This window comes from Nomascus leucogenys, chromosome 19 (assembly GCF_006542625.1).
Source record: "Nomascus leucogenys isolate Asia chromosome 19, Asia_NLE_v1, whole genome shotgun sequence".
Taxonomy (NCBI): Eukaryota; Metazoa; Chordata; class Mammalia; order Primates; family Hylobatidae; genus Nomascus; species Nomascus leucogenys.
In genome coordinates this window covers 8,994,618-9,008,860 of record NC_044399.1, presented here as the reverse complement: position 1 = coordinate 9,008,860, position 14,243 = coordinate 8,994,618, and the positions used below count along the sequence as shown (strand labels likewise).

The 14,243-nt window shown below is 43.3% G+C and overlaps 1 protein-coding gene across 4 annotated transcripts in view; it reads right to left on the bottom strand.

Moving 5' to 3' along the window:
- The window catches only part of CPSF3 (cleavage and polyadenylation specific factor 3), a 51,646-nt gene that overhangs the window by 327 nt on the left and 37,076 nt on the right, over nt 1-14,243 (bottom strand). For all 4 annotated transcript variants that reach the window (XM_012497643.2, XM_003272717.3, XM_030799580.1 and 1 more), the window contains 2 exons: nt 6,355-6,424; nt 2,750-2,846 (listed from right to left, as the gene is read on the bottom strand). In XM_012497643.2, the coding sequence (XP_012353097.1) occupies nt 2,750-2,846; nt 6,355-6,424 (167 nt within the window). The remainder of the gene's footprint in view (nt 1-2,749; nt 2,847-6,354; nt 6,425-14,243) is intronic.

Here is a 14,243-nt window from a genome sequence, read left to right as displayed (position 1 = left end):
CAGATAAGAGGCTGAGGTGGGAGGATCACTGAGCCAGAGAGGTTGAGGCTGCAGTGAGCTATGATTGCACCACTGCACTCCAGCCTGGGCGGCACTGCGAGACCTGGTCTCAAACTAAAAAAAAGAACAATCATCTGTGTGTGCAGAGGTCACGGTGGGACTGATTACCGTGAAACAGAACGGCCGCCCTGCACACTTGTGGGCGTGCAGTGCTTCCTGACAGCACGATGGTCCTCATTAGTGATGATCTGAGGGAAGGGGAAAGACGGGAAAAGTCTAGTAAACTACATTTACATCAAAGCCCACATTTTGATCCAATAAGTGATACTCCAGGGAAGTTCAGCCACACAAATTACTTCGCAAGGAATGGATGTGGCTATCTACTCAACATTTGGTATTAAATTTGACTGAAACTCACTAATAATTTTCTAGTTACTTCGTTTTTTTTTTTTTTTTTTTTGAGACAGAGTCTTGCTCTGTCGCCCAGGCTGGAGTGCAGTGATGTGATCTCAGCTCACTGCAACCTCCGTTTCTCGGGTTAAGGTGATTCCCAGGTTCTCCTGCCTCCCAAGTAGCTGGGATTATAGGCACACCACCACACCTGGCTAATTTTTGTATTTTTAGTAGAGATGGGGTTTCACCATGTTGGCTAGGCTGGTCTCAAACTCTTGACCTCAGATGATCCACCCACCTTGGCCTCCCAAAGTGTTGGGATTACAGGCATGAGCCACCATGCCTGGCCTCTAGTTCTTTTTTTTGTGGGGGGGGGGGGAGACAGAGTCTCACTCTATCATCCAGGCTGGAGTACAGTAACGTGATCTTGGCTCACTGCAACCTCTGCCTCCCTGGTTGAAGCAATTCTCCTGCCTCAGCCTCCTGAGTAGCTGGGACTACAGGCGCCTGCCGCCATGCCCGGCTAATTTTTTTGTATTTTTTAGTAGAGATGGGGTTTAACGGCGTTGCCTGGGCTGGTTTTGAACTCCTGAGCTCAGGCAATCCACCCGCCTCAGCCTCCCAAAGTGCTAGGATTACAGGCGTGAGCCACTGCACCCGGCCTTTTTTTTTTTTTTGAGACAGAATCTTGCACTGTCGCCCAGGCTGGAGTACAGTGGTGCCGTCTCGGCTCACCACAACTTTCGCCTCCCGGGTTCAAGCGATTCTCCTGCCTCAGCCTCCTGAGTAGCTGGGATTACAGGTGCCTGCCACCACGGCCAGCTCATTTTTTGTATTTTTAGTAAAGACAGGGTTTCACTATTTTGGCCACACTTGTCTCGAACTCCTGACCTTGTGATCTGCCCGCCTCGGCTTCCCAAAGTGCTGGGATTATAGGTGTGAGCCACCGCGCCTGGGCTCTAGTTACTTCTTAAGCTCAACTACAAAACACTATATGCTGTTTAAAGAATGTTTTTATTATACCATAAACATTTCCCATTAAAAACTTAGGAAAGAGGAAAAAAACACTTATGACCTAATGATAACTATGGTTACCATTTCTGTCTAGTAACCGTCTAGACTTTTTACATATATATATATAAAAAACGAAAATAGGATAATTTCTTATATGTACTATCTTGTAACTATTTTTTTTCACTCAACAATATATAGTGGACAGCTCTGCACATGAATAAACCTGCCTCATCTTTTGGTGGTACAAATGTATGGGGCACATGTGCTGTTTGGTTACATGCACAGAGAGCTCAGTGGTCTAGTCAGGGCTTTCTGGGCACCCATTACCTGGACAGCATCCATCACCCCCGCCACACCCTTCTGAGTTTCCACCGTGTATCATTCCACTCTCTATGGCCGTGTGTGTACGTTTTTTTAGTATACTTATAAGTGAGAAGATGGGATACCTGACTGACTTTCTGTGCTTGGCTTATTTCACTAAAGACCCCCAATTCCATCCATGTTGCTGCAAGGGACATAATTTCATTCTTTTTGATGGCTGAATAGTATTCCATTGTGTACATACGCCACATTTTCCTTTTCCATTCTTCTGCTGATGGACACTTAGGTTAAGGCCATATAGTTGCTACTGTGAATCGTGCTGCAATTAACATATCAGTGCAGGTATCTTCTTTTTTTTTTTTTTTTTTTTGAGACAGAGTCTTGCTCTGTCATCCAGGCTGGAGTGCAATGGCGCGATCTCAGCTCACTGCAACCTCCACCTCCTGGGTTCAAGGGATTCTCCTGCCTCAGCCTCCCGAGTAGCTGGGAATATAGGCACCTGCCATCATGCCTAGCTAATTTTTTTTTTTTTTTTAGAGACAGGGTTTCTCCATGTTGGTGAGGCTGGTCTCGAACTCCTAACCTCAGGTGATCTACCCATCTCAGCCTCCCAAGGTGCTGGGATTACAGATGTGAGCCACTGCACCTGGCCTCTCAAACCTTATGGTTTGGAAAATCCACTTGGATCTTGCTGGTGCAAACAGAAGAGCAGCTTCTTTAAAAAATGCAGAGTCAACTAGATGCCAAACTAGAGAAGGGATGAGGTGAAGTAAGCTGTATTATGGAAGAGGACAGCAATGGAGTGGCATACACGGGAACCTCGTACTATGCAGTGACCCGGAAAAACACAGAAGACTTCAACCATAATAATATAAAAAGAACAATGTGAAAAAAATGTTGGAAACACTGGAAGCAAATGCCAATATGCAAAAGTAGACTGTTGAGTGTGAGAGTACAGATTATTTATGCCTTCATTTTATTTCCCAAATGTCTTGAAACGTAGGAAAGAGCAGCTACATACCCGTGTCTCCAAGTTAAGGTTGGCAGTTTTCCCATCCACTGTGACGCTAAGAATAGAGTCATCCTTTACACTTATACAGTCTTCTCCAAATATGTCCCTTAAAATAAGCAGAAATGCAGGATTAGTGAAAATGCCCAGCTTTATATATTTGAGGAAAAAATAAAACTGAAGATAGGTCCTAGTTCTAAAGTAGAATACTGTATTTATTTATTTTTTCTTTTTTTTGAGATGGAGTCTTGCTCTGTTGCCCAGGCCGGAGTGCAGTGGCGCAATCTTGGCTCACTGCAACCTCCGCCTCCCGGATTCAAGTGGTTCTCCTGCCTCAGCCTCCCTAGTAGCTGGGATTACAGGTGTGCACGACCACAGCTGGCTAATTTTTGTATTTTTAGTAGAGTCAGGGTTTCACCATGTTGGCCAGGCTGGTCTTGAACTACTAGCCACAAGTGATCCACCTGCCTCGGCCTCCCAAAGTGCTGGGATTACAGGCATGAGCCACCATGCCCAGCCTGTATTTACTTTTGAGACAAGCTTCTTATTTGCTTTGATATAGCTTATTAAGTTTATAAAACAGGGAAAATACACAGCTATTATTCAAGAATGATCTATTCAGCAGGCATCATGCTAGGTGGTTTATATACATTATCTTAACCTATAATAATTTTGGTAAGGATCCCCTTTTACATGTGAAGAAAACAAGACACAGAAGTTAAGTGATTTGCTTAAAGCCTCACAGCTAGTAAACAGCTGAGCTGGCATTCAAATCCAGGTATCCAGGTTTAAATGGCTCCCAAGCCCACTAGCTGTTCACTCCTACTTCAATTGAACTTGGTATTTATTGAGCATCTTCTATGTGGCAGATTCCTTCTGTGCTAGGAGCTGGGGATACAGAAGGCACTAAGACATTGCCTCTGTCATTGAGAGAAACAGTTTTGATCATTAATTTCAACATCGTCCCCACTGGGACAGAGGTGTTAGGAAATAGCAGTCCACCTGCAGGCTGAGTGCAGGTAAGAAAGGCAGGCCCACGGACCATGGTCAGCCTAGGACAGTTAACCCTGACAACGCCGTATTAAGCTGGGGAAGGGAGGAGTGGGAATCAACTGCTTGCATCTTCAGGCAGTTACTGCTCATCATATGTGTAAATAAACTTAGGTGGGACCCTAGCACAAAAGAAAAGATTGTATTTTATTTTATTTATTTATTTTCAGACGGAGTCTTGCTTGTTGCCCAGGCTGGAGTGCTGTGTCGTGATCTCGGCCCACTGCAACCTCTGCCTCCTGGTTTAAGCAATTCTCCTTCCTCAGCCTCCTGAGTAGTTGGGATTACAAGCACCTACCACCACACCTGGCTCATTTTTGTATTTTTAGTAGGGGTATTTTAGATGGGGTTTTGCCATGTTGGCCAGGCTGGTCTCGAACCCCTGACCTCAAGTGATCCACCTGCCTAGGCCTCCCAAAGTGCTGGGATTACAGGTGTGGGCCACCGCACCCAGCCAAAAAGATTATATTTTAAATACAGAAATGAATTCAAAAGGATAGGAAAAAAAGGTTTCATTTTCATGTGATCCAATGTTGGCTTGTCTAAAGAAACGAATACATTTACTCCTATCTAATCCTAAGTGTTTAAACAACTGGGGAAATAGCTGCATTTTTAAGGGTACGATTGGCTTTGAAGTTTAAGGACATGGGAACCCCCCGTTCCTGGCCGAATGGAAGCTGTCTCATACTCCTGTTCCTCAGAGTTGAATAGTTCTGGTGTGTTTGTGGGAGGCGAGGGAGAGGGAGGGGAGGCGGGAGGAGTAGTGTCAGGAGGACAGGGAAGAAGGCCAGAGTGAAAGTCCAGTGGAAGGGCCGCAGCCTCCCGCAGACTGCCCTCCCCACAGCTCCTGAGGACCAGCCGCAGCAATGTGAACTTTCATTCTGCACCCCGACTGCAGCACATGGGACAGCGGGGCCAGTCTAGGGCCATATGTGTTTTCTATTCCTGTAGAGCCGCCAACAGAACTGCTGTAGTCAAATCCCTGGTCACCAACACCCACCTTCTACAATAGGGCTGTTTAACCTGGGGTCCCAGGATAGCCTGTGGGAGGGGGTTGTCTAACCTCCTTGAAATCAAAGGTAAAACTGCATATATGTGTGTCCCCTGCCCCCGCCCCACAGCCTTACCTGACTGCCAAAGGGGTCAAGGATCTAAAGATTAAGATACTCAGACTTCAACGCTGGCAGAGTTGAGCCTCTGCAAAATAAGTTCAGAGAACCAGAGGCTCCAGGGGTGGGAACCAGTAAAATCTGCGGCCTTTTCAACCGCCATGGAAATCACTGTGCTTGCACTGTTGGCCAGTTTTGTATGAGAGGAATGCGCTTTAAAATCAAAATGACAATACAGAGAATACTGTTTTGAAGATGTATTACAACTTCTATACGCAAAGTCATCATTTAAAGCCTATCATTTTTTTTTTAAAGCCACTAAACTGCTGCTTTAGTGGGCCGGGCACGGTGGCTCACGCCTGTACTCCCAGCACTTTGGGAGACGGAGGCAGGTGAATCACAAGGTCAGGAATTCGTGACCAGCCTGGCCAATATGGTGAAACCCTGTCTCTACTAAAAATACAAAAAATAGCTGGGTATGGTGGCGTGCGCCTGTAGTCCCAGCTGCTTGGTAGGTTGAGGCAGGAGAATTGCTTGAACCCAGGAGGTGGAGGTTGCAGTGAGTTGAGATTGTGCCACTGCACTCCAGCCTGGGCGACAGAGTGAGACTCTGTCTCAAAAAAAAAAAAAAAAAAGTTGGTGTAGAATTTTGGAGAAAGGAAGAAAGGAACAGAAATGTTAGCATAAAAACCTTCTAAACTAGCAGGACACCTTACTTTGTTAAAACGTCTAATGGGGCAAGGGCTCACATCTGTAATTCCAGCACTTTGGGAAGCCAAGGCAGGAGGATCCCTTGAGCCCAGGAATTTGAGACCAGCCTGGGCAACATAGGGAGTCCCTGTCTCTCCAAAAAAATAAAATTAGCTGGGCGTGGTGGTGGGAGCCTGTGATCCCAGCTACTCGGGAGGCTGAGGTAGATTGCTTGAGCCTGGGAGTCGAGGCTGCAGTGAGCCAAGATCATGCCACTGTATTCCAGTCTGGGCAGTGGAGCAAGACTCTATCTCCCAAAAATAAAAGTAAAATAAAATAAAGAGAAATGCTTAAAGGTAATTCATTGCTTACAGACTGAGAAGAGTCTAGAAGAACACCATTTTACAAAGAATTCACATTTAACAATATATAATTCTTGAAGATACAGCAACATTCAGCGAAGATTTTTGTACTTGTCCTTGATAAGAATGTTTTAACCCTTGCTAACTGTGCCAGCCCTGTGCCAGCGTCCTGAAGCACTGTATTAAATGAAACACAAACGGCTGACCTAGCAGGTCACAGGTGAGTGTGGAGCTGGCAGGGAACAGTTCCAACCCCTCTCTTTCCTAACAGAGAAGCAGGTCTCAGAGCATTGCAGTGGCCTGGTTGGAGCCACACCCCAGTCCCTGAAGGAGCCAGAGCCCAATCCAGGGCTCCTTCCAGCCCACTGTCACTGTCTTGTTGAGAAATAATGGGTGAAAAACTTACTGAAGCATGATCTCCAACCTCTTGCTGTAAACGTGCATTTCTAATTTTTTAGAAACCTTTTGTACTGCACCTGGAAAAAAAAGTGAGAGAGTGATAGCAATTTCTAAATTCCTATTCAGAATAATTTCCAAATCAATAATCAGAATCTGGTTACTGATAAGTTAAAGTGATTAACTATGGAATCCTTAAAGTGACAAGCATGGATTTGTATTATTTGCCTGCTAAAGGAAGTGGATATTTTCATCATTTAATTTCATGTTCTTTTTATGTGTATTTTTATTTATTTATTTATTTATTTATTTATTTATTTATTTATTTATTTTCTGAGACGGAGTCTCACTCTGTTGCCCAGGCTGGAGTGCAGTGGCGCGATCTTGGCTCACTGCAAGCTCCGCCTCCCAGATTCACTCCATTCTCCTGCCTCAGCCTCCTGAGTAGCCGGGACTACAGGTGTCCGCCACCATGCCCGGCTAATTTTTTGTATTTTTTTAGTAGAGACGGGATTTCGTCATGTTAGCCAGGATGGTCTCGATCTCCTGACCTCGTGATCCGCCCGCCTCGGCCTCCCAAAGTGCTGGAATTATAGGCGTGAGCCACCGTGCCTGGCCTATGTGTATTTTAAAAAAATTTTTCTATTACATCTTTTCACCCTTTCTCCAATATTTCATGTTCTTATTAACCAAGAAATGACACTTAATATTATTTTTAATTTTATTTCCCACATTTCTCAAACGTTACATTTATGACCACGGGCAATTAACTCCAGGAATTCTAGGGGCATATTCAAGCTCAAAGATCTGTGAAGTCTTTTATCTAAAATGTGATATAAATTTAGCTTTCTATTAGATATAATTATTTTAATAAAAATTAATACTTAAAATGACTTGCCCATTAAATTACTCAGCTTTCCTTCCAAAACAAAGAAATCTGACAGCTTGGGAAGATGGGCTCCCCTTAATCTGGAGTTTCAGACATGCTGTGACCCCTCATTCAACAGCTCAGTGCATCACCAATAGCAAAAGAGTGCAGAGCTCACAGTCTGGCACTTCCTCAGAAAGTTAAACAGTGAGCATTTGACCTAGTAATTCTACTCCTAGGTATAGATCCAAGAGAAATGAAAGCATATGTCTGCAGAAAAACTTACATCCAAATCTCTATGGTAGCATTATTCATAAAAGCCATAAAATAGAAACAACCGAAGTATCCATCAACAGATGAATGGATAAACAAAATGTGTTGTGTCCATACAACGGGAAATTATTTGGCCATAAAAAGGAATGAAGCACCAATTTATAGGACAACATGGATGAACCTTGAACACAGCATAGTGAAGGAAGCCAGTTGTCAAAGGCTATATATTGTATGATTCCATTTATCTGAAACGCTGAGAACAGGCAAATCCAGGGAGGCAGGAAGTAGATTAGTGGTTGCTTTGTTGGGGAGAATATAGAGATTGGGGCATCATAAGTAAGGGATATGGGGTTCCTTTTCGGAGGAATAAATTTATTTATTTATTTATTTATTTAGAGACAGGGTCTTGCACTGTTGCCCAGGCTGGACTGTAGTGGTGTGATCACGGCTCACTGCAGCCTTAACCTCTGGGCTCTGGTGATCCTCTCACCTCAGCCTCTCAGGTAGCTGGGACTACATGCATGCCCAGCTAATTGTGTGTGTGTGTGTGTGTGTGTGTGTGTAGAGATGGGGTTTCACCATGTTGCCCAAGTTGGTCTCAAACTCCCAGGTTCAAGCAATCTGCTCCCCTGGGCCTCCCAAAGTGCTGGGATTACAGGTGTGAGCCACCATGTCTGGCCTGGTGTGATGTAAATGTTTTAAAGTTGATTGTGGTGATGGTTGTACAACTCTGAATATGCTAAACATCATTGAATTCTACACTTCATATGGATGAATTGCATGGTATGTGAATTATGTATCAATAATGCTGTTACAAAAAGAGTAGTGCAGAATTTTAAAATCCTTCAGACAAAACACACACACACACCCCATATATATGGATATTGTCATCATTTAATTTCATGTTCTTATATATATATATATATATATATATACATACACTATATATATATATATACATACACTATATATATATAGCAAACAAAAAGACTTCATTTTACAAAAGGGCTATCAGAATATAATGAAGAGAAGGCAACCTTGGTGGCATCTGATTTGGACTGAACAGATTAAGATAGGAAGTGAAGGCCAGCTGAGCTCTTAGAAGGACGGGTGGGGGGAGGGGGGCTTAGAGCTGAAAGCTGGGCTGGCCCAAATGTGAAAATCCCAAGTTTGGATAGGAAGAAGTCAGTTTGATAAATAATAAATATACATAATCAACTTCCTCTTTTATATATTTTTTATATATACGTGTGTGTGTGTGTGTGTGTGTGTGTGTGTGTGTGTGTGAAATGGGGGAAAATACCAGAAATAATCTTATGGCCTCACCTATAAACAGGAAAATATAAGACCGTAATTTCTTTCTTCTTTTTTTCCCTTAGAAAGAGTGTCTCGCTCTGTTGCCCAGGCTGGAGTGCGGTGGTGCAATCATAGCTCACTGTAACCTTGAACTCCTGGGCTCAAGTGATCCTCTCATCTCAGCCTCTCAAGTAGCTAGGCCTATAGGTGTGTGCTACCATACCTAAGACTCTGTCATTTCAAAGAGACCAAAAATTATGATTTCTTCAATGCACTTTCAATTTCTCAGCCCACGTAATTACTTTCTCATGTAACACTATGACTTTTTAAAATATTATATCATCTGAGTGTAGCTTTATTAACTCACTTCTGCACACCCACATACCTATTTCAATCTACTCTACGGAAAAGACTCAAATTGTCATTTCTCCTAAACTATTCTATAATTCAACCATACTTCATCTAATTCTTTTTAATTCATGAATTTCAATTGTATATACAACTAACTACTCGCCTGTAATCCCAGCACTTTGGGAGGCTGAGAAGGGAGGACTGCTTGAGCCCAGGAGTTGGAGACCAGCCTCGGCAACATAGCGAGACCCCATCTCCATTAAAAAAAATAATAAGCCCAGGTGCAGTGGCTCACATCTGGAATCCTAGCACTCTGGGGGGCCAAGGTGGGCAGATCACTTGAGCTCAGGTATTTGAGACTAGCCTGGGCCACATGGTGAAACCCTGTCTCTACAAAAAATAGAAAAATTAGCCAGGCGTGGTGGTGCACGTCTATAGTCCCAGCTACTTGGGGGTGCTGAGGTGGGAGGACCACTTGAGCCCAGGAGGTCGAGGCTGCAGTGAGCTGAGATCATGCCACTGTACTCTAGCCTGCGACAGACACCCTGTCTCAAAAAATAAAATAAAGTAAAATAAAAATAAAAAAAACCACAAAAACAAAAAACTAACCAGGTGCTAGCCAAGAAAGCTATATAATAGAACTTTTATACTTTAATTATAATCATTAGTTTTATTATTAATTACTAAAATAAGCACTTAATTGACATGTAAAAATCTCACAATATATTAAAAATAAATATCTAAGCTATGAAACTATTAAAAGAAACTTTCCAAAGTTTATGTGTGTGTGTGTATATATATATATATATATTTGCAAATTCCTGCATTAATATTTAGACAAACTCGTCAGACACATGAGATCATATTAAACACAGAACTATACAATCAGACATGTATACCTGTTCTTGGTAGGTCTGTGTGTCAAAACAGGACACATACATGCTGAAAACAGGTGCCATGTAAAATAGAAGAATGTTAAGGAATATAAAAACAAAATAATGTATTTTGAAAATATATAAGATTTCCCCTTTAGTTAAGAATGGGGACACATAAATTGAGGTTGGTGGTGAGACACACACACACACACACACACATACATACACACACACTGCAGATACAAATACAAGTTGTGTTTCCAGAATCTGGACTGAAGTGTCAGGAGGCTAAGAAATGAAAAGGGAGAAAAATGCCATCAAGGAAGAATCAGATTGTTTCACAGAGGTGCCTTGAGAAGAGGGCAACTTTTTCTGTAAATGGCCAGATGGCATTCTAGGCTTTGTAGACCACAGGGTCGCTGTCGCAATGACTCAATTCTGCTGCTGTAGCAGGAAAGAAGTATCAGAGGAGATGAACCAGTGTGCACGGCTGTGCTTCGGTAACACCGTACTTACCAAAGCAGGCGGGCTAGGTGTGGCTTGTGGGCCACAGTCGCTGACTCTGCCCTAAATGTGAAAATCCCAAGTTTGGACAGGAAGAAGTCAGTTCGATAAATAATAAATATACAGAATCAACTTCCTCATGACCAGCATTAGTGTCACGTGTACCAGTTCTTGCAATACTTGTCACCTTTGAAAGGCACAAGTGCTACTTATTAAAACCTGTCACTTAGCCCCATGAGTGACAACTCTCCATGCTGATGTATCCTGGATCATTAGCTTAAAGTTCATCCTGTCTGTTCTCTTTCTGTCGCCACTTACAGCTAATCCAACAGGAAATACTGCTGGCTTTATTAAAACACCTCCAGAATCCAGCCACTTTGCGATATCCCCATGACTTCCACCCTAATCTGAGCCACTGTCTGCCACCTGGATGACTGAAGAAGCTCCCAGCTGGAGCCTCTGCTTTCCTGCTTGCCCTCCTAACAGTAGTTTCAGCAAGCACCACGGCAGTCCTTTAAAAACTCTGTCAGATCCTGTCTCAGCCCCGCTCAAAGCTCTGCAGCATAGCCGCATTTTACTCACACTGAAAGTCTGAGGTCCTTACGATGGCCAACAAGACCCTATGGGATCTGCCCAACTCCAAACCCTATCAGGAAGCCCTGGGACACGCCAGAATGTCAGATCCTTGGAGGGGGCAGATCTGTTTGCTTTATTCACTGATGTTTCCTAAGCACTTCGAGGCATGCCTGCTGGGGAGCAGGTACTCAGTAAACATCTGTCAGATGAATGTTAATGAAAATATGCAAGCACTTCATCATCCCAGAGGAATATAAAACCTCATTCTCCATAAACTACAAAATGGGGAAGAACTAGGAAACACAAGGCACCCCGCCAGCTGAACAAATGTTAAATACACGGAATACACAGAAACAGCCCAGTTCTAACCTGTCTGCAATGAACCTCTGCTGAAATGGCCAGAGGCTAACCAAAGGAAGGAATGTTTTTATTATTAACGTAAGAGGGATCACTAATAATACAGTGATAATTAATTTAAATTCAATTACTGCAGATCAGAGTAAAGGTACATTTCATTTTGGACCGGAGTATTAAGAGAAATAATCAAGATAAAGGAAAACCAACCTATGACAGGTCATGTATTCCTTCCTGTATAACACACACACGAGCTATGTGGAGATTATCTGTCATACCACAGCACCTCTTGTTTTTCAGCATCACCACTAGGCAGAGCCCTCATCAGAACAGCAGATGACATCCTGACAACATCTCTGTGATCCCTCCTCTGCCACATGGAAAACAGGCTGGCAGAGCTCAGACACTAAACATCACCAAAGACCCTGTAGTCACACAACATCCTAACTGGCCTAAAAATGTGCCATTTTTGCATAGAAACTTCATTTTTCAGAAAAATATATAAATTTCTAATTAGTTGACTGTATTACAAAAAAGACTTCATTTTACAAAAGGGCTATCGGAATATAGTGAAGAGAAAGCAACCCTGGCGGGGCGCGGTGGCTCACGCTTGTAATCCCAGCACTTTGGGAGGCCGAGGCGGGCAGATCACGAGGTCAGGAGATCGAGACCACGGTGAAACCCCGTCTCTACCAAAAATACAAAAAATTAGCCGGGCGTGGTGGCGGGCGCCTGTAGTCCCAGCTACTCAGAGAGGCTGAGGCAGGAGAATGGCGTGAACCCGGGAAGCGGAGCTTGCAGTGAGCCGAGATTAAGCCACTGCACTCCAGCCTGGGCGACAGAGCGAGACTCCGTCTCAAAAAAAAAAAAAAAAAAAAAAAGAAAGCAACCCTGGTGGCATTTGATTTGAACTGAACAGACTAAGATAGGAAGTGAAGGCCAGCTGTGCTCTTAGAAGGATGGGAGCCTTAGAGCTGAAAGCTGCGCGGCCCAAAGCCCTGGGCGTGATTCTGCTCTCCACACCTAACCCTCTTCCCCACGTCACTGTGCCTAACTTCTGCACCACTACTTACTCATGATCTTTTAAAAAGATCCTCCTAGGCCCGGCGCGGTGGCTCACGCCTGTAATCCCAGCACCTTGGGAGGCCAAGGCAGGCGGATCACAAGGTCAGGAGTTTGAGACCAGCCTGACCAACATGGTGAAAGCCCGTCTCTACTAAAAATACAAAAATTAGCTGGGCGTGGTGGCACATGCCTCTAATTCCAGCTACTCAGGAGGCTGTGGCAGGAGAATCGCTTGAATCCGGGAGGTGGAGGTTGCAGTGAGCCGAATCGCGCCACTGTACTCCAGCCTGGGTGACACAGCGGAGACTCCATCTCAAAATAAATAAATAAAAATAAAAATAAAAAAAGATCCTCCTTCCCACCCTGCACACCTTTATTTTTACCACCTAAGATAAGTAAGAGAAAAACAATTTTTTTTTTTTTGATACGGAGTATCGCTCTGTCACCCAGGCTGGAGTGCAGTGGCATGATCTCTGCTCACTGCGCCCTCTGCCTCCCAGGTTCAAGCGATTCTCGTGCCTCACTCTCCTGAGTAGCTGGGATTACAGGCAGCTGCCACCATCCCTGGCTAATTTTTTTTGTATTTTTAGAAAAAATGGGGTTTCACCATGTTGGCCAGGCTGGTCTCAGACTCCTGACCTTAAGGGATCCGCCTGCCTCAGTCTCCCAAAGTACTGGGATTACAAGTGTGAGCCACCGTGCCCAACTGTAAGAGAAAATTGACAACTGCATTTTTTTCTGTCAATATATTTGTACCCCAGGATTAAGACTGTGACCTTGAGCATCATGTAAGAATCCAGGGTGTGGCATTCTTCTGTGGCTTATATAAAAATGCACAGCTGTCTCCTGTGTTACATGCACATGGGAGGAGCCATTTCCCATGAGTTAATTCAGCTAAAACAAGTTATCAAATGATGTCCAAATGATCATGTTTACAATTACTGAAAACAAATTCAAATGCTTACCAGTGACTCAAATGAATAACAGATTTAGATTATCTGAAAGTATTCGTTTGTATTACAGATGCACCATAGGAAATGAATTACAAAGTAGTCTGCTAAACATTTTTCTCATGAAATCAAAGAACTAACTAACTGTATATTTTCAAGGCACAGTATAATATTCTCTCAGAGCCCAGGATCTAATGGTCTGTGAAAGGGTAAAGGCTCAGGCTTCCCAGAATACTTCCCGTATGGTCACTTCCCCCATCACAGCACACAGGACTACTCCATATGCCAGAGACTCACAGCTCAAAACATGTAAAGAGCTAGGTACAGTGGCTCATGCCTGTAGTCTCAGCCACTCAGGAGGCTGAAATGAGAGGATCATTTGAGCCCAGGCATTTGAGAGCAGCCTGGGCAAACAAAGCAAGACTTTGTCTCAAAAAAAGAAAAAAAAAGACATATATTATGCTGACTTAAGTATAAAATAGAATCAAAGAAATAACACAAAAATATCTTCACTGTTTTCTCTGGTTGAAAATTGTCCCATAGGGAGATTCAATCCTATTCAACAAATTTTATTAAATATGAAGATAGTAGCGTATCTTCCTAATCTGGCTCAATTCATCAATATTTTGGAATTTCTGATTCAATTATTTTTAAGAGGACTGCTTCTAAAAGGATTTTATCTTAGTCTTAATTGCAGCCAGGTTGCTGCAGTATGAGTGAAGAGCCAGGACAAAAATAAGCAAAATACTAACAATATGCATTGCTGTGTGTATTTTATATCTTAAAG